General features: G+C 39.2%; 1 protein-coding gene across 3 annotated transcripts in view; it reads right to left on the reverse strand.

Annotated features, from left to right (window-relative positions):
- SLC12A1 (solute carrier family 12 member 1) overlaps positions 1-21331 on the reverse strand; it is an 89562-nt gene that overhangs the window by 23960 nt on the left and 44271 nt on the right. For all 3 annotated transcript variants that reach the window (XM_084902283.1, XM_084902282.1, XM_084902281.1), the window contains 5 exons: positions 21177-21276; positions 20298-20409; positions 13499-13639; positions 10239-10345; positions 5485-5567 (listed from right to left, as the gene is read on the reverse strand). In XM_084902283.1, the coding sequence (XP_084758409.1) occupies positions 5485-5567; positions 10239-10345; positions 13499-13639; positions 20298-20409; positions 21177-21276 (543 nt within the window). The remainder of the gene's footprint in view (positions 1-5484; positions 5568-10238; positions 10346-13498; positions 13640-20297; positions 20410-21176; positions 21277-21331) is intronic.

Raw genomic sequence — 21331 nt, forward strand, 5'->3', positions numbered from 1 at the left:
AAACTTGCTGAATACCCCTGAGAAATGAACAACATGAAATACTGTGTCTTTTGTGTTGTTGGCAATAAATTAATTTATTAAGAGACACTATCAGCTTCCAGTATTGGATGAGTTGCTGCAGTATGCAAGTGAGAGTGTTTTGAGCATTGATCTTATTTATACAAAAAGTTATTCTCTTCACATAAGCCTGTGACACAGTATAGAAATGATTGTCATTAGCTGGCAAATTACCTATAAAGCTGATTTCTATTCACTGCTTTATTAACTACAGTATATGGGCACTCAGAATTGCTAATATTTCCTTTAAATTATAATGTGTGATGACACCTTGGTGCCTGTGTTGGAAAAGCTATGATGATAATCATTAACATAACATAATGCAATACTTAAGATTTATCAGGCTCTTATTAAGCCTTATATTACAGTATAATATAATGAAACACAAGCTTATTTCTTCCAATTCAAAATCTAATATGAGGATTGTGTTGTAAATTACATAAACTTCAAAACAATGCATGGAAATGTGGCGTAAAGTTAATTTCTATCATTATGCTGCTGTTATTCGGCATGTTCTTCATGTAGTATTTGTGTAATGTTGTTTTTTGTTTACCCCAGATAATTGGTACTTCTAATTATTTTATTAGCATCCAACTGTATTTTCCCTTCCTTGACTAAGAAGCAGAAATATTTCAAACATCAAATTTGATATAAATCAGATACTTCCCTTGGGAAATTAAAAGGGGATGCAGTTCACTGCCAGGATTCTTTCAGAAATACTACATACAGAATGAGCTTCTGTGTTGCTTTATAGAACTAAATTGATGGTGCGTTTTCAGGGATGGAGCAGTGAAGGGTGGGAGCCATATTTTTTCAGCTACATCACATCTTTCAGCTTGAAGAGATCAACATTTATATATATATAAAAAGCCAGAGACCTTAACGCCTTAACGACCGTAATGACCAGTCACTCACTATGATACCCACTGTGGCCAACCTCTTGTGGCCCCTCCCCCCAGCCAGCTCCACCCCCAATTACTCTCCCTCACACCAGTTCAGGGGTGGTGCTGGCCAGCCAACATCCCATGCCCCTCTCCCAGTCGCTGACCCCCAATCAGCTCCCCACCACACCTCAATAGGGGATGGGGCCTGCTAGCCAATCACCGGTGACCTCTCCCCGCAGCCAACCTGGCCCTGACAAAGCTCCAGTAGGGGCAGGCCAGCCAGCCAACCTCCCACCATCTCCTCCTCCCAACAGACCCGGCCCTGATCCTCCAATTGGGGCCAGGCTGGCCAGATCCCACCCATGCACGAATTCCTGATTGGGCCTCTAGTAACATATAAAACAAATACGTTATTTTGTATACTCATTGTTTAGATGGTAAAACATCATAGCACAAAAACCAGGCAAAATTAAAGTAAATATAGAAATTTAGCAGCACAGCAGGTCTCTTAAGATAAGGTTCTTATAATTATCTTCAACATTATGTCTATCTTATCATAGCGAGGCAGGCCCTATGTTGGGTTTTGAAGGAATAGGTGGAAATGGCCTTGTTCCATTTCAATATCTCAGATTTTACCATTGCCTTTCTTTATGTAAGTCATTGTCCTCTCTGGCTTTCCTTTTTAAAAGGTAGAATAGTGCTTCAAACAGGCACGTGTTTGAATCTCAGCTCTACTGACTACCAGCCTTGTAAATTTTGGGTAAGCCTCAGTTTCATTAGTTGTAAGATGAGGTCAATGATCATACTTTCTTCAGAGGATAGTTGGGGTAATAAATGTTGTAATATATGTGAACATGAAACATACTACATGGCACATAGTAAATACTCAAAATGTTAACTATTGTTGCTACTAGGATTTTAAGTTCAACTAGGAAGGAATATATAAATTAATCATGAACACTGAGGGGAAATTAGTGTATCTAGTCTGTAAGTATAAAAGGTCCATAAAAAGAGAAAGGGGCATAAAAGAAGGAACGCTGAAGATACCAAAAACATATTTTGCATAAGGTGAACTCTATTCTCATTTTTTAAAGCTCATTGTATATAATCACAGAGTATACATATCAGATAGTGAATGGTTCTCTACCTATACAAACTCTTGATTCCTAGTTTCCTCTTTTTTCTTCTCCTCCCTTACAATACACCAGAATGGTTGCATCAGAATATTTACCTAATCCACTCCTGTTTCCTTCTGTTATGATGGTGACATTAATGAAATAGCCAAATAGAATCTGGACCCATCAGGCACCAGTGCTCTCAAATCTCTCTCAAGCTTTTCTTTTATGCTGGACATACCCAGCAAAACCTTGATCCTCCTATACTCTGGAGACTAAAGTCACTGGATAAAAACTGGAAAACTTGAGAAATTGCTTCAACTTCAAAAACAAACAAACAAACAGAAAAAGAATTAAGACTACCGTGTACAATCCTCCTCAACTCCTCAACTTATCACTACTCTCTTACAAAACCACATACTTCATCATCAATTCTCACCTCTTTTGCTATAATTTTAGAAGATGAAGCATTTTTCTTAAGTTTCAAGCCAACTCTTCCATCCCTTTCCTTCCCCTGATTCTTCCTGTACCTCCAGGATCTTACTCCAAGGGTCAACCTTGCATGCCACCTAACCCCTCCCCCCCCACCCCATGTTTTACCTTCAATCTTTCCCAATCTCTTGGGTACATTTTTCTTTTAAATATATATTTTTTTATTGATTTTTTTACAGAGAGAAAGGGAGAGGGATAGAGAGTTAGAAACATCGATCAGCTGCCTCCTGCACACCCCCTACTGGGGATGTGCCTGCAACCAAGGTACATACCCTTGACTGGATGCAAACCTGGGACCTTTCTGTCTACAGGCCGACACTCTATCCACTGAGCCAAACCAGTTTCAGCTTGGGCCCATTTTTTTTTTCCAGTCAGAAAACATGCCTTTCTATTCTAAGGTCTGTATCTCTTCTTTAGCATCTAAATTTCTCAAACTGATTGGTCACATCCATATTCTCTGCTTCATCACCTCATATTATCTCCTCAACCCACTGTAAACTGGATTCTGTCAACACTGGTCTACAGGAATTACGCTCACTAAGCTTAGCTCTGCTGTGTCACTTACATTTTATTCACAAATCTTTCTGGTGTTTTCTGGTGTCCTGGACAATTCTGATGATTCTTCTCACTTTGAGCACTCTGCTGCATGATACCACAGAGGTCTGGTTCATTTGCCTCTCTGATGGCTCCTATCCTGCTCCTCCTTCGGGGCTTTTTTCCTGTGCCTGGGGGCTCTCAAGTACATACTCTCTTTGGGCTATGTTTTCCAGTGTCATGGTTTCACCTTCACTATGATGTTTCCTTTTAAAAACTTTATTAGTTTGGTAAGGCTACCATAACACATACCACAGACTCATTTAAGCAATATAATTTTTTCAGTTCTGGAGACTAGAAGTCTAAGATTAAGGTGCTGGTAGGATTGATTTCATTCTAACAACTCCCTAATTTATAGATAGCCGTCATCCCACTTTTCTCTATGCTTGTCTGTATCCTAATCTCTTTCTATAAAAACATCAGTCCTATTGGAACAGGGCCCACCCTAATGATCTTATTTTACATTATTTACCTCCTTAAAGATCATATTTTCAAATACAATTACATCTGAGGTCAGGACTTCAACATAATGAAATCTGAGGAGACACAATTTGGCCCATAATATATCCTAAATCTACATCTCCTGCTCACAATTCTCCCGTAAGACCAGGACTAACTTCCTATAAGACATTTCCAGTAGAATATCCCACAGGCGATTCTTTAAAAGTGAACCAGGCATCCCTTCATTCAACCTACTCTTCTTCTTGAGTTTCCCATTTCCATTGGTAGAACCATCATTCACTTAGTCAGCCAAGGAATCTTTTTCCACTCCTCTCTCTCCCATATTCCACACATCTAACCAACCCCAGATGCTGCTCTTTGTACTTCCAAAGTACTTCTGTCCTTTTCTCTCCATCCCTCACTCTAGCTCAGGCTGTCACCCTCTCTAGCTTTGATTATTATAAAAATCTTTTTTATTTGTCTCTCTGTTTTCATTTACAGTCCTGACTGAGTCCATGCCAATGTAACTGAAAGAGTATGAGACTTAAAACCTAAATTTGACCACATTACTCTCTCACTGAAATCTCAATAGTTCTTCCTCGTTGCTTACAGAATATGATCCACATTTTTTTTAAAATATGGCAAATGAGGTCTTTTAATATCAGGATCTTATATCAGCAGCTTTATATTTCACTATTGTCTGCTTCAGCTTTTCACTTAAGTAACACTCATTTGCTTTTGGTTGCCTATGCATTCTTCCACATTCCTCTGCCTTCCCACCTTTGCTACTGCTCTCCTCTTTGCCAGGAATGCTAGTCCCCAAACTCTCTCATTTTTTTCTTCCCCAACATAGCCTACCTAGTTAACCCTACTCACCCATGAGGTCTCAAAACAAAGGAAATTTCTTCCAGAAAGCCTTCTTTTTAGATGCCTCTTCTCTCTTTCCCACAATACCCGCTAAATATACCCATCATCACACTAATCATAATCATTTCCATTACTAGGCTGTGAGTCTATTGAGGACACAGACTCTTACTCATCTTATTGTACCCAGTACTGATACCTACATCATGGCTGCGACATAAGAGGTACCCAAAAAATCCTGTGTTGGTGCCCATGTCTTCAGTGGGCTCCATTTTAAAGTTTAGTTAAAGAGATAAGTCATGGATTACTATCCTGTCCTAATACTTCAGTGACTTTTTAGATGTGTTCTTTATTTTATACACAAAAGGGTAGGTTTAAACTTTAAGACTAAAGAAGTAGTTGATCCTTGAGCAACGTGGGTTTGAACTGCGTGGGTCAAGTGAACTGTGAGCTTCAGTTGAACTGTGGTCAATTAAACTGTGCAGGTCAATTAAAAAAAATCCTGCATAAGTGGGCCCACAGTCCTAGAGAAGAAGCAGAGTCACTAATCTGAATTAGCGATTTTTGCCTCTGGCTTAAATTCGTGATTCACATAGCAAGGTACATTCAGGCTCATTTCCATGTGAGTTGTAAACTAGATCATAGACTCTCTTAAAGACAAAATACATGGTTTTCCAGGGAAAGCATTAATCTTCATTTTTCCGAAACATCTTGCAGAAATTAATTCGGCAAGTTAATTTACCGAAGGTGTTTATTTTCAGCGATGCTGGCTTTGTGGTTTTGTGATAAGAAGAATAATTGATGACAGCCCTGGAGTACTCTATATTTCTGGTTAGCAGGACAAAGGCCACCTGTGTTAGCAATGGGGAAAGCACAAGAAGTGTACAAACCTCAGGTCAGCACAAGAATGTAAGCTCTGCTGTTACAGGGTTTTGTCCATATGGTTCACTGGTCTAACCCCAGCACCCAGAACTCCATGCCAGCTGTGGAGTAGAGGCTCAATAAATATTTGTTGGTTGAATAAAGAAAGTACATACCTTGTACCTGGAGAACCTGAGAGATGTCAAAGCCTTGGCTGATTCTGACTATGACCACACCAATCTCAAAATCAAACGCATCACTGAAAGTGGAAGCAAAGTGGTTAGTGACTTAAATGACTCTTTAATCCTCAAGCTTCAGACAAATATTAAACTTGTTTCTAAGATTTTAATGTAATTAAATTAAGGAAATTCACTTTAAAATACAACCAAGAGTTGATAGTTTTCTGTTAGTTCCCCGTCCCCCCTTTATACCCGTAAAAAAACACATCCTGGGTAAAGATAACTCATTCATTTACTCTGGAACCAATTTATTCAAATATACTATCAACTAGAATTTTGATTAAGAGCTTGTAACATAATTCTAAAAAAATTATTATTTTCTTTTTTTAAATATATATTTTATTGATTTTTTACAGAGAGGAAAAGAGAGAGATAGAGAGCTAGAAACATCGATGAGAGAGAAACATTGACCAGCTGCCTCTTGCACACCCCCTACTAGGGATGTGCCCACAACCAAGGTACATGCCCTTGTCCGGAATCGAACCCGGGATCCTTCAGTCTGCAGGCCGACACTACCACTGAGCCAAACTGGTTTCAGCAAAATTATTATTTTCTAATGCAGACAAAATCACTGAAATATTTAGAACAGAGAATTTTCAGACAGCAAAGACCCTTGGAAATTATCAGCCAAATCTCTTTTTCTTTTTCTATTGAGGAAGAATCCTACAACATTTCTTACGTCAAGTTCCATGCTAAAAATGTCTCCAGTTCCTCTGAGGAACCTTCACCAGTGACTTTGGACAAACCATTTAAAGCAGTGCTTTTTCGTGGCAACCCCATGAAGCTGTTGAAGCTGGCTGTTGTGCCATCACTACATGGAATTAGATTATCTGGAAGGGAAAGAGAGCCTTGCTTTCTTTTATCTCCATTCTTGTAGAATATGTTTTTTACCTCTGCCCGCCAATATGGTGCAAACCAATGAGTCCTTTGGATTCATTTAAAATTCTCCCCTAGGGAGTTCCTATGTTCAATCTTCTTTGGACCAGGAGCCCAGGACCCTTTCATAGGGTCACCCTTCCTCAGAAACAAGGCAGGTTGTGATCAACTCACTGTACACAAACAAGATTTCAATAGCCAAAGTCAACCTAAATTTTCAAATAATGATATAAAGGTGTTCAATATAGTATGACTATTCATTTCAAATGAGATTTAAAAACCTTAATTTGACCACATTATTCTCTCACTTAAATATTCTCAATACCGGTAGTTCTTCCTCGTTGATTATAGAATATGATCCACATATTTTAATATGGAAAATGAGGGCTTTTAAAATCAGGATCTTTTATCAGCAGCCTCATATTCACTACTGTCTGCTTCAACTTTTCACTTAACTAACACTCATTTGCTTTTGGTTGCAAAACTGTAAGTGATCTCTACTTAACAAAATAGATCGATTTTAGTAAAACTGCCACAAGGTAAATTCCTAATAAATCTTCTAATTGTCCTAGATTATTAAAATCAGGCAACATGTTCCACATAAATATTTGGATTCTGTGTTAGGCAGGACCATTTCAGACCCCCAAAGACACCCACATTGCTATCACTGGGACCTGTGGAGTATGTCACTACAGGGCAAAAGGACTTTGCAGATGTGATTAGATTAAGAACCTTGAGGTGGAGAGATTATCCTGAATTATCTGAGTGGGCCCAGTGCAATCATCAAGGGCCTTGAGAGTGAAATTGGGAGGCTGAAGCGGTTAGTGTAATGTGATGTGAGAAGGATTTGACCCATCAAATGCTTTGAAGATGGAGAAAGAGCATCATGAGCAATGGGCAGCCTGTGGACCCTAGAAAAGGGAAGGCCATAAAGTCTCTCCTAGAGCCTTCAGAAGGTAATACAGCTCAGCCCACACCTTGATTTTAGCTCAGTGAGTTAGTGTTCAGAATGTTAACCCACACAACCTTAAGCTAATATATTTGTGTGCTGTTAAGCCACTAAGTTTGAGATAATTTGTTAACGCAGCCAACAAAAACTAGTACAGATTCTAATTAAACTTATACCATACTTAAGAATATTACATGTATTTAAAATCTTTTATTCTAAGAAAAATGGTAAAGTACTAATCCATTGTAAAAATATCTTTCTGATATCAATAAAAATGTGCTTTAAGCCATACAACCACACAGCCAAAAAAGTCAGAAAGAGAAATATAACCCAATATGGTTGTAAGGTTGTCTTTCTTCTGTAGTGACCCATTGCTATGGCAGTAAAGTCATTTAACTTTGCCAAGCCAGCTAAATTTCATACTATACAAATTTGAGCCACTTTATTCATTTTTTAAAAATATATTTTATTGATTTTTTACAGAGAGGAAGAAAGAGGGATAGAGAGTTAGAAACATTGATGAGAGAGAATCATCGATCAGCTGCCTCTTGCACACTCCTACTGGGGATGTGCCCGCAACCAAGGTACATGACCTTGATCGAAATCGAACCCCAGTCTGCAGGCTGATGCTCTATCCACTGAGCCAAACCGGTTTCGGCAATTTGAGCCACTTTATTTATTTATTTGTTTAAAATATATTTTATTGATTTTTTTACAGAGAGGAAGGGAGAGAGATAGAGAGCTGGAAACGTCGATGAGAAAGAAACATCGAACAGCTGCCTCTTGCACACCCCCCACCAGGGATGCGCCAATGTACATGCCCTTGACTGGAATCGAACCCGGGACCTTTCAGTCCGCAGACCAAATTGAGCCACTTTAAAGCTGAACTTTATTACACAAAAGATCAATCATTAATTTGGTATAAAAGTCAGAAGTTTCTTCAGCTTAATATTACTAGGTTTGATTATTTTGGTCTCTTTAAATTTCTAGACTGTTTGGGATGGTGAGGTTAGAATATGATTCCAGGTGATTTTGCATCAAATAATGGACTCTATGACTAAGATTTACATATTTCTTTTCATTCCCAAAATGAAGATAAAATTTCTTTCCCTGACATTCCTCTTTCCCCCCAAAGATAAAGATGAAATTGTACTGAAAAATCTGGATAACAGAGAGTATATCTAAATCCATTTTCAAGAATGTCAGGCCAGCAACTGACTGTGAATCTAAACCTATCAGAATGCTGTTTGTTGAGCCTGGCAAAATCCTAATGCCCCAGCAGGAGGCAGATGGCAGCACATGGCATGGGACTTTGCATGTTTGCAGAATGCTGTTCAGGAGAATGCATGGGTTTCCAATAGGAGGAAGGCTAAGTGAATTTCTGTTTGGTCAGTAATGCATATAATTTCAGAAGGTAAAAATTATTTCCTTGTGCTTCTTTTTAGTAGAACTAACATTAGAATGCTTTAGTTATGTTGCCTAAATCTCCCCCAAATGATGACAAACGTGGTGCTCATTCTAACAGGGGCCAGAGGACATAGCCTGGGACAAGAAGTCCTGAGTATATGCTGTTCTAATGGGTGAGGATTTATTATGGCCTTCTCAGACAATTCAGGGCATGTTCTATACCAGGGGTCCTCAAACTTTTTAAAGTGGGGGCCAGATCACGGTCCCTCAGAGAGCTGGAGGAGCGGACTATATGAACTACTAATTCCTACTGTAACACCTCGGCTGCGCTCACTGCCCAAAAAACCTGGCGGGCCGGATCAGACTCCTCTGCGGGCCGCATGTGGCCCGCGGGCTGTAGTTTGAAGACCCCTGTTCTATACCCTGTGCTATGAAGACAGAGTGAAGCCAGCCCTGGGCGGAGGAAATCTTCCATTTTCAGAGCCATTGATACAAAGATGGCTGCTGACCATTGCTAGCATTGCCTCCCTTGAGATGAATCTGACTAAGTATTTTCAAGCCGGGAAGAAAGGATCAATGTTCTAGAAAGGCCACTAAGGCTGCCTTGTGCCTCTCCATAAGTGTAGGTTCTGTCTTCTCTTATGCAAAGAAGCAAGCCAGGCAACACTTAGGATGTATAAGTACTTCTTGAGGCAGCATAACCTGTGGTCAGGAGCTTAAACTTTGAATTCTGATGACCCTGGGTTGAAATTCCAGTTCTGTCACACAACTCTGCATGTTTTAAGTTTTAATGTCTATGTCTCTTCTTATAAATTGGGAGCAATAGTAGTGCTTACTTCAAAGTCATCTTGTGATAATTAAATGGGATAGCTCATGTGAAGGGCATTAGCCTGGTGCCTACTCATCCTTTAATGACTATCATTATTACCTTTAACCCAAGACTCTCCCAATATTCAAGGACCAGATGTCACATACAATTGAAGACCCACTTTCTGTGCACTAACCAACACTGCTAAATGGCAGAGGCAACTGGCACACCGTCAAATCAACAAAGGGAGATCTGAGGCTTTGGGCTAGTGACTACATTCTCCGAGGCTCAGAAGAAGATAAGGGCTGAATTGGGCACACCAGCTAGTCCAAGATTCCAGTTGTTTTGAAAGAAAAATTCCTTTAGTAACCACCTGTCCTTTGTTTTTAATTTCATAAATAGGTTTTAAGGTTGTAACTCTTAATACTGACCTTTTTCTTTGACACCAAATCCCACCCCCACCCCCAATTCTGTTTCCTCTGATACTATGATTCCCTTGAGTTCTATTATTGGCAGTGTTTTCACTTTGGTAAAGAATTCAGAGTACCAGGGGAATGTCCTCTTCTCAGGCAATTGAATCTAGTATAACAGTGTCATGTACTGCCCTGGTTAGTGCTTTATAAATAACACGTCTTGAAAGCCATCACTTACTGTATGATTCCCACGTAGTTTTCAATCTCTGTTAACTGAGCTTTCCTCCAGTTTCTCTTATATCCAATCACCAGAGTGTTTGGTTTCATCCTTCCTAACCCTGAGGCCTAAACAGAGGAGATAAACACATGGGCAATCTTTATTGTACCAGGAAACCACCATGGCAAATGAAAAATAAGGCTTGACACTGGGGGGGGGGGGGGGGGGGGGGGAGGGAAGGGGGGAGGGCGGCATTAAAAGAGGGGTGAGGCTATGTGCTGGGGAAAGGTCAATAGGGAGGGAAAGGAGACATATGTACTACTATTTGTAATACTTTAAACAATAAAATAAAATTTAAAAAAAGAAAAATAAGTCTGAAGTAATGTTCTGATGATTCGGAAGATTAGATTACATTTTAGTGCATGTCCTTCATGCCCATACCCAAGCATAAAATAGGAAGATTAGTTCTAAATCATCTCAGCCATAAATGGATTTTAGATGACAGAAATGTAGCTTTTCTAAATTAGCAGTCATTTGCATTTCTTCTGACACACTCATTAAAATGGTTCAATAATTTAAAATCAAGTGAGGGTTTACTTAACTGTTGGCATGCATGCTGTAACTTAGTGGTTCAAAGCTAATCTCCACCTGTTACATCCATAATGTCATTAGCAATAAAATCCATGTTTGGAAAATTCTTATATACAAAAATTACTGAAACTTCTACCTACATTATTTATTGAGGAGTAAATGAGCTATGCTTCCAGAACCCAATTCTTTTATGTGACAGCATCATTAACAGCTATCTTCCATATCAGAAGTTTCATTCCCTCCATTAGATGACAGTTAATTAAATTTAATCCAGCAATATTATTGAGCATTTATTAATTACAAAGTACTATGTTAGGTGCTGTGGCATGGTAGTGAAACATACCTATTATTTGGCCTCAAGGAGCTTAGAATAAAGTGGAAGAAACAAGATATTCACAAATAATATTAGTTCAAGTGCAAATGCACTAGGAACCCATATGGCAGCATAAAGAAACCCCAAATTCCAGTTGAGGATTCATGGGTGGCTTCATCGGGGAGGTGACATTTGTCCTATATCTTGCACATTGGTGAAAGTGAAGGAAGGGCATTCTGGATTATGAGAATAGTGAAACAAATGACCAGAACAGGAAATTTTAGAGAGGATAGTAGCAAGTAGAAGGAGATAAGCATTGATGAAGGGTTCCTAAAATAAGCTTTGCTTCCATCACATTTGGTATATTGTTATTAGAAATGTACAGGTAACAGAATAGCTCATTTGGCCCAGAGCAGATATATGGCAGTATGGATGTAATCTTTTCCATGATTAGTTTGGGGATGTGGTCATTCATACCATAATTTCTTAGATGCATAGAAGGCTTTATCTGATACTAGAGGTCTGGTGCATAAAAATTCATGCACTGGATACGGGGTCCCTCCCCACCCTCCCCCATTCCCGGGCCTGCTCTCTCTCATAGTCCAGAAGCCCTCAGGAATGGGAGACAATCCAGCGATCAGTGTAAGGTGAGTCCCATCACACCTCTGCTGCTGCCACTGCCATCAGCACAAACCTCAGCTGGCCCTGGTTACCTGAGCCTTGGGCCATCCCTGAGTGGCTGAGGGGCTGAGGGAATTGGGGGACTCTGGAGGCAGGCGTATGGAGTGGCCGGGCCCACCTGGGGTCAGGCCCAGCCTTGCCACGCATCTGCCGCTCTGGTGGGGCTGAGGGGACTGGGTGCCACCATCTTATGGCTGTGGGTGCTGCCATCTTTGGGGGCATGGCAGTAAATTAGCATATTCCCTTTTTATTGGCTGTGGGCACCACCATATTTGAGGGTGGGACAGCAATTAGCATATTCCCTCCTTATTGGCTGTGGGCGCTGTCATCTTTGTGATGGTGGGAGGGTCAATTAGCATATTCCCTTTTTATTAGATAGGATGGTATCATTATCAGTGCCTCCCTGTGTTACCATCTTGTCCTGCCCTTTGTCATGACCTCTCTGGACTCCACTTTGAAGAAACTCATGAGAACAAGCTTTATGCGCTGCCTTTTTTTTCTTTTGGATTCATATATGAATTGTTTTTCATACCTATGTCTTTTCTCTCCCTGTTCTTATTATGTTTGCTGTCCTATTCCCAGTGAAAATGTTTATTATTTTTCCAATTTTCTAGATAATTTTATATTAAATGTGTAACCTTCCCAATATATTTAACCAATTAGCTACTGAAAAGTAGCTTGAGACTGAAAGAAAAATCAGCATCTTGCAATGACCTATATTTCCACTGGTTAGCAAATTAATGACAGATAAAAAGAGGCTCATTTGGGATAGTAGGTCTTCCAGAAATGGGCTCTCTGCCTGTGCAACCACTGACAAAGTGCTCGTCAGGAATGTTAGAGAAAAGAATGCATCGAAGACTCTTAATCTTTAAATATTACAATGTGAGCCATATTTTTTCTTTTATGCCTATACCAGCATCAGAGTTATCTGGATGCTGTTCAGAATGTTGACCCTCCTCGTGTGGCCACTTTGAAAGCTAAATGATTCATTTGGTATATGTAGAATCAGGGCTATTCAACTATGTTAATGCCAGAATGATTAGAAAGCCAAAGTCTCTTGGATTATTTTAAGGAAACTGGCACTCCAAATTATGAAGATCAGAACAAGGGGAAGCATTTATGAACTTACTTTAGAAGGGGAGGAAAAAAGATATGAATGAGAAAAGATGGGACACATGTAGGCTTTAGTGTTGAACCACATACATTATTATATTTTAGTCAACATTCTGGAAATAATTTAAAAGGATAGAGAAATTTTTTTCATCCCAATCACCAGGCATTTATTTAGCCTAGCAGCTGCCCTCACACCATTTGCAAAAGAAAAAAGGAAAAGAATGTTTCACTTGAGCATTATTAGACGCGAAAATAGTTTGAAGTTTTAATAGGATCCTGAATGTCGTCAACCAACAGAACAAATTTGCATTTCAATAAATATGGGGACAGAATGTATGCTGTTGACCAAAGGCAATCTCATTTTCCATTTCCAGTGTATGACTCATAGTTTATTGTAATAGAACCTCTCCGCTTTTGTTTTCTCTTTGCCTATCTATCCCCAGGAATTAAAAATGTATTCCTTAACCATCTGCACTGATCCCTGAGGTTAGACTGCGCAAGTCCATTTGCCCTGGGAGCTTCATTAGTGTGGAGTGCTAATTGTCCTTTGCCTCTGTGCTCATTCCTTCAATGCTAGCCTTACCTGAAGGAGACTCCGGACACCATCCCTGAAGCAATCTGCAGCCACTGCAGCATAAAATGCCTTGATTTTGTTCTTTATAAGCCAGGCCTGCTTTTTCGCCATGCCACTGTTCATCTCTTTAACACACAGCTTGCGCGGTCCCTGTATGACACAATGAAATATGGGTTAGAAGCTCGGCTATTACACATCGCACTGCTGTTGTTTTCTGAAAGGCAAAAATAGCTAGCGATGCCCCATTGAGTTAAGAAATGGGAAAGAGGGAAAACACCTCTGTAAAGGGGGGTTCACGCAGATTCAGCCTTTTGGAGAGGACCTGTGTTGCTCCCATTCTTCACTTCCTACCCAGAATGTCAGACGTGTTAATACCTGCTTAATTAACTGCCTCGTGCTGAATGACAGAAAGAGCTCAGGGCGTCATGGCACATGAGGAAAATGCAAAAAAAATGTGATGGCAGAATAAATACACAGTCTACCTTTGACCCAATAGCGAAAGCCTCTTTTAAGAACACCAGTTAGAGTAGGAGCCCTATTGCAAGAAATGGACGGCGCTCTTGGGAACCAGAGCATGATGATTTGCAAATCCTGCCGTGGACTACCAGGACTTGATAATTCTACTAGGCCCATTGGTTGCTCTTTGTGATAAGGATATGGCTACACCAGTTTTCCCCTTTGTAAGGTTGACATACTCCCACTCAGATAAATCAACATTTCTCACTCCCTCAAGGAATCTGGTGGGAACAAAAGCTCACATACCTACGGCATAGGAAGAATACAAAAGATTATGTGAGAAGGGGGTAGGTATTGTCATGGTAGATGAAGCATTTTGTAATTTCAAGATTTGAGTTTCGGAAACTCATTTTTAACTAAAAATTTTATTCTTGTTCCTCCTACCTTAAAGGTCCAACCTAGCTTTTCCTTGCATTATTCCAAATTAATCCAAACGGTTACTTCTGAATATCTACCATGTGGTGACAGGGAACAAATCTGTTATTTTCTTGGGAAACTATTTCAATTCATGGAGAGATTTTGGATTTTGTTGGCCTATCTTAGATTTCTTACAATACACCTGGAATCTTGATAAAATGCAGTGTATCGGTCTGGGATAAGACTCAAAATTCTGCATTTCTAACAACTCCTGGGGACATGAATGCTGCTGACCCTCAGACTACACTTGGAATCACATTCTTAGAGGGTCTCAGATTGGAGAGAAAGGACTTCGATGCATTGAAAAGACACCAGGCTTTCCGGCCAGACAGAATGGTTTTCAAATCTAAGCGTGGCCACATTGGAGGTAATTGATGATCTCTGAGCTTTTAGATATCATTCTGAAAACAGGGATACCAATCTCTATCCTTTTGCAAGGTTGTTTTAAGTAGTCATGATAAAGTCTGGACCATAGTAGGTGTCTGTCCAAAGTTGATTTTTATTATCTTACCTGAGTGCTCATAATCTCATTGAAACTATCAATCTAATTCTACAACAGAGATGAAAGAGGGCTGAAAGTTAGGTCTGGCCCTGGCACAGACTAGCTGATACCTGGATATGCCATTTGTCCTCTTTTGATGTGGATTATACATTTCAAAGAATAAGGGTATTGTCTAGCTTATCACTGCCCACTGTGACAGCCCTTATCATATGTTACTATTGAGCATTTGAAATGTGGCTGGTCAACAAGGAGTTGTGTAGAAATGTAAAAAACACACTAAATTTTGAAGCCATGTGAAAAATAAAGCAAAATATTTCATTTATAATTTTATATCACTTGTATTTACTATTCTGAGTACATTACATTAAATAAAACATATTATTAAAATGAACTTTACCTGTTTTTTTTTTTTACTTTTTAAATTGGTTACTAAAATGTTTAAATTACATTTGTGGCATGTATTAACTTTGTATTACACAATACTAGGTGATCTCTGGGGTCCCTTCTGCTTCAAGGCTCTATTTACATGGGATCAGATTCTTCAGGTACTTATTCCTACCAGATATTTTTTAGTACATGTGACAACTTCTCAAAACAGTTTGGATGACTTACGTTAAATTTAAAAGAACAAGAACCTTCCATGAAGATGGGGAAGGTAAAGATATAGGAAGGGTAATTAGTAAACCAGAAGACTTAGCCTAAGGAAAGGTGTCATTATGGGTCAGATTCCCCTCAGGTTCTAGATTAATGCCTCCTGAACCACAAGTCCTTCTGGGGCATTCTAGACCTCATCAATTTCAGAAGAAATATTTTATTCAAGTAAATGCAATGATAACAACAGCCATGAAATAGAAGAAAAACCAACAGCTAAGAAAGGTATCAGACTATCAATATATTGAGTTGCACCACAGTGACTTTGAAACCCTGAGGAAACTGGCATTTATTTTAAATAAATACAGTGTAACATGTCTATTTGTAATACAGAAATCCAGATTAAACACTAACTGTGACAGAGAGATTTACTTTAATGCCTAAATTTGCCATACTGAGAAGTCATAAAAATATTTCATGCAGAATCTCTCTTGGCTAAAAAAATTATAATATCCTTTTAGCATACTTATTAATGTGAGACAGGGCTGCAATACAAATGTAGTCAGGAAAGAGTAAACTAACAAAGAGGGAAATAATTATTCACGATTCAAATATGTCATAGTCACAAAAATGAATTTTACCACCCTATTAAAATATTATAGAGATTAGCTCAGTTAGGATCCAAAATATGAGTATATAAATTAATTCAGAATTTGAACAAAAAAGCCCTAAACATCTTGAATATATTATAACTGACATTTATTGAGAGAAGGATAAAGAAATTATCATTATTTAGTCTGGAGAAGTTGATGTGACACTACTTCAAATAAATGAATATTATGAAAAAGAATTTGCAAAGGAATTCCAATATCCTTAGAATTAAATAGGGGAATTTGGTCCAAGTTCAGTGTCCTTTCCAAGTCTTATTTTTCAAAACATTGAGAGTCCTATTGCTCTGCTTATGCTTTTATTGTTGCTCTGGTTAGACTGATGAGAAAAACAATTTTTTCTTTTCTGATTTATCCACATTTTATCTCAACATGCATCCTAGTGCCCGTTCATAGATCCTTTCCTTCTTCTTATATTTGATCATGTCATTATTTTATTAACACCATGATAGAAACTCATTGACTTAAGGAGGATAGTGCACTAACAAGTGAATGCATTGTCTTCTTAGTGGATAGGAAAGTTGAGTTTAAGAAAATGTTGCAGAGAAAGAATGAGAATTTTCACTGGGTTATCTATGCTTGAACTGCTTTTACAATGAGAGGAAAGGACAGGATGTTCACGATTTAAAGAATATTAAAGAGAGAAAAATTAATCAAATTAAATTTACATCTTGGCACACAGGTGTGAAATGACTAGAAGAATATGAATAAAATTTGGATAGCGTTTCCTCTGGAGAGGGAGGAGAGTCATGGGGCTAATTGGTTATAAAGGGGACGTTAGCTTGATCTGTAATGGCTTATTTCATTTAAAATATAAATGGAAGCATCTATGACCAAAAAAAGCTAGCAGCTGTTTATTAAGAGAAGTAGAATGTAAAGTCTCTTGGGATATAAGTATGTCACTGATTTATTATATGGTAATTGAGAGGAGAAAAATAGACATTACTTTAAATTGTCAAGCTGGTTTCCTTAAAAAGGATCCTCAAGTTTGGCTTGGGGTCCCTCAAATAAAATCTTTAGGCTGAGTAAGATAAGGTCACTGGAGAAGGAAGAGGCTCTGAGGGGAGAGTGTAAGAGCTGGTTGAATAGTTGGAAGGCTATACTGTGGGCTATCATGTAATATATAATAATCATCTTCCTATCAATTTCAGCAGCTTTGAGGGCTATGACATCTAGCCCTTCAGAAATGCCTTGGTTGTAGGACATAGCAGCTGTAGCCACATGCTTTCTGTCTACCCACCAGCATCAAAACATCAGTGAGCTCTGAGCCTTGCCCCTTCCTCATAGTATAATTGCACTTTAAGCTAGCATTTCAAATAGCTAAAAGCCACCCAGAGGAACAGACACAGATCCTGATGCCCTGTGATTAGTCCAGTGGGAGTACATGTTTCACTGTTCCATCCTGATCAAGCTGTTGGATACCCCAAAAATTCAAGATCCAGTATGGTTTACTTAAGAGAGAGTGCTTTAGGTCTCTATTGAAAGGGGATATATATTTTTTGAAATGAAAATGGCAGCCATGGTAATTAACAAAAATCATGACAATAACAATATCAACAATAAAAACTCAAATTAACTGGGCATTTACTACTTGACAGACATTGAGCTGAGCAATAGAAAGCTAATCTTACAGAAGAATTCTTTCACCAACCCGCAGAAAGCTGAGGCTACAGAGAGACTAAATTATGTGCCCATGGGACTCTCAGCTAATAGATGGCAAAACAGTGATTCAGACCTTGACCGTGTGTCTCAAAAGCCCATGAGCACTAGCTTCCTAGCATTAAATATTAAATTATATCATCCCTTACCATCACTGTAACTATTTAACCTTCCCCACAAGGTTGGTCTAACCACCAACCACTGTGAAAATTTAGAAAAATTTTTTTAATGGCAACTTTCTCCACATCTCCATCCATCTGTTTTTTTATTTTTAATTTTTATTTTTTGCAAAGATGATATGGAAAATATTGAAAAAATGCTGACAGCATCCTGCAGCCCCAGGAGCTCACAGAAAGTAACTAACTAGAAAGTCATTAACTGCAGCAGTAACTATTTTCTGTCCCCAAGAGAACCTGGGAGCAAGACTCAAAGAGATCAGCATAGCGATGTGTAATGTGGTCCAATATGCATGTCAAACAACCAAGACTGTGGAAGGCACAGACTTAGGTACCTACTTCACATGAGATGACATTCCAGTATCACATTCTTTTATTACAGCAAAGCAGCAGAGGGTTAATTAAAAGCAATATCTTTGGTCTCTATAAAAAGACCTTTCCTCCCTTGCCAATATATGACTGTTTATACTCTCTGTTCATTTCTCCTGCCCTGAAGATATCTTATTGCCTGCTAAACTAAGTTTTCTCTAAATTGCTGGAGAAGAAAAACACCCCAAACTGCTTATTCCATCAAAACCCACTCCTATATTATATTGGCCAAAATGAAATCCACTCATCCAGGGCACCAAAGTTGATAATATGAGAAAAGGGTGCTTGATAAGATTTTTAAAAATCCTCTGGAGTCACAGTTGGTCATTACTTAACCTGTCAATCTTATGTAGTCAGTAGGATCCCTTTCACCCCCCACTGGGTAATTGCATTGAGTTATATTGTTTGAGTTTCTATCATATAAGCACCGAGAGGAAAAATAATATGACCAACCAACTTCATATAGCGGTTAGAGTATTACCAAGTGTAAAAAGATGCTAAGTGCTGGTCATGATGGCATGTGACAAATTAACCCCTGCATGATGGCACAGTTGACTGGTCCCAGGGTTACACAGTTTCCTGATGGCCTTATTTTTCACTGGCAGGTATTGGGTGTTTAGGTAGTGATACCTGATTCTAATAACACTCTCAGGATATAAGTCTGCTAAAGCATTATCCTCATGATATAACACAGAGCATAATTGATTGGCCTAGACTGACATCCTGGCTCTGTCCCTTCCTTGTCATTTGACCCTGTGTATTAACTTAATTTTTCTGAGTCTCACTTTTCTCATTAGTAAAGTAAGAACAAGACTTCATTTCCTTTCTGCCCTATTAGGCTATTATGTAGAGAAAATAAAAACTATAGGAAAATGTTTTGAAGAATAGAAAACTATTCTAAAAATACACTGAAGTAGCTATGAATTTTGATGGTGTGTGTGTGTCTGTGTGTGTGTGTGTGTGAGAGAGAGAGAGAGAGAGAGAGAGAGAGAGAGAGAGAGAGAGAGAGAGAGAGAGAAGAGAAGAGAAGAGAAGAGAAGAGAGGAGAGGAGAGGAGAGGAGAGGAGAGGAGAGGAGAGGAGAGGAGAGGAGAGGAGAGGAGAGGAGAGGAGAGGAGAGGAGAGGAGAGGAGAGGAGAGGAGAGGAGAGGAGAGGAGAGGAGAGGAGAGGAGAGGAGAAGAGAAGAGAAGAGAATGGTATAGGAATACAAGTAGAGATAGACTGGTTTGGAGGACTAGATTTATTATTTTGTTATGATTTTAATGCTTTCTCTTCACTTTAAAGATTGGTTACCAATCAATAATTATGGTTAAAATTTTAGTGTCTACTTTGATACTTCTTGGGAAACCCACCAATAAGTTACTTTTAGTCTACTGCATACTTCTTCCAAAAAGGGGTTAGTTCAGCTATGAGTGATGTTTATATAAGATGTGGAAAACTTGGTTTTGGTTCTTAGATATGTATAGTGTTATCAAGTTTATAAAAATATCTAATCTGAATTCTCTGTGCTCTCAGTTAAGGCCATGATGCCAGGTTCTCTCCTCCTAGGTTGATCTGTTAATAGCACCCTCTGGCTCATTTCATCCTTTTATGTTTCTGTGGACAGTTATGACTCCAAATGCCTTCACTTCCTTTATTTATTTCTGGGCCAGCTTTCTTTTTCTTGACTCAAAGGCCATCATTTGGAATATTTATCACTTTTAGTTGGTGTCCTATGAAATCAGAAAGACATTTTAGCCACTCATTTAAATTCAGGATCACGGTCTTTGCTCTATGAACAAAGGAAAAGGGCTATTGTCCAAGCTGCCTTGCCATTCTCCTTCACTGCATGTACCCGTTCAACTGACCTAAAATAACACAAAGGTGAGCAAGAAGGAAGCAGCACTTTTCTGGGATGAAGTGGCTCTTACCACAAAGACTTCACAGCAGATGCAAAGGCCACTGTTCTTGGTGAAGGCGTGAGTTATATCTAAGAGAGCGGGTCTTGTCATGGGTCCCCCTGTTAGGACAATGCACTGGGGCCTAGAAGTGGAGAAAAAGAAGATGTGAGAAATGACTGTTGCAAGAAGTCTGTGAGCTGAGAATCACCTGGTGGAAATGGCAGGTGCAGAAGGCTTGGCAAAATGGAACCAGCTCTCCTCTATGTATTTCTTGGATTTCTCACCAGAATTCTTGAGTCATCTGCCTGCCCATCTTGTCCTCTCTATATTCTTAGCTTAGTTAGTGAGTACTAAAATGTAAAGTAAGGAAAAGAGGTCTTGGATTCCCCCTGTCTTGTTTCCTCTGGACACTATCCTATCCTGAAATTCCAACCCAGCCTGTCCTTTTCCACCCAGTGCTTTCCTTCATTCTCCTTTCAGAACTTACGTTTCCAGGTTCCATTCAAAATAAGTTCTATCTAATAAAGAGCTTAACAGGTTTCTTCTAAGAGATTTCAGTAAGCCACACAGCATTAAGTTGAATGAAGACAGCACCAAGGATTAAAGTTTGTGGGCATTGATGCAAAAATAACCTCACTTAGCTCACCTCAGATCACCTCTGTATCCCCATGCATGGAAGGTGGCCCTCGGCACTATGAGGGTTTCTAGTTGGGGGTGGGTGTAGCTCAGAGTGGAAGAGAAGGAACACTTGTTTACAGAAGGTGCTGTCATGAAAATGTGGTCGTTTGTATGACTGCCTGGTCTCAGATTATACCCATAGCATGTGACTACTCTAGTGCATTTGTCCCCCATAAAGAAAGGCTACTTCTAATGTGGAACACCACCAGGATACCAGAGAAGCCAATTTACCTGAAATTTTTCACATGGTCTTCCACTGTGGTTAGTTCCAGAGCATTGTCCAAAGCACTCACATAGGAAAGAGCCTGTGTGGAGGAGCCCCAGTTCACATCTGCGGATGAAAGAGGAATATGGCATCAAAAGTATTGACCTTCACTCTGTCTACG

The sequence above is a fragment of the Pipistrellus hanaki genome (genome assembly GCF_964339955.1).
Source record: "Pipistrellus hanaki genome assembly, chromosome: 1".
Lineage (NCBI taxonomy): Eukaryota > Metazoa > Chordata > Mammalia > Chiroptera > Vespertilionidae > Pipistrellus > Pipistrellus hanaki.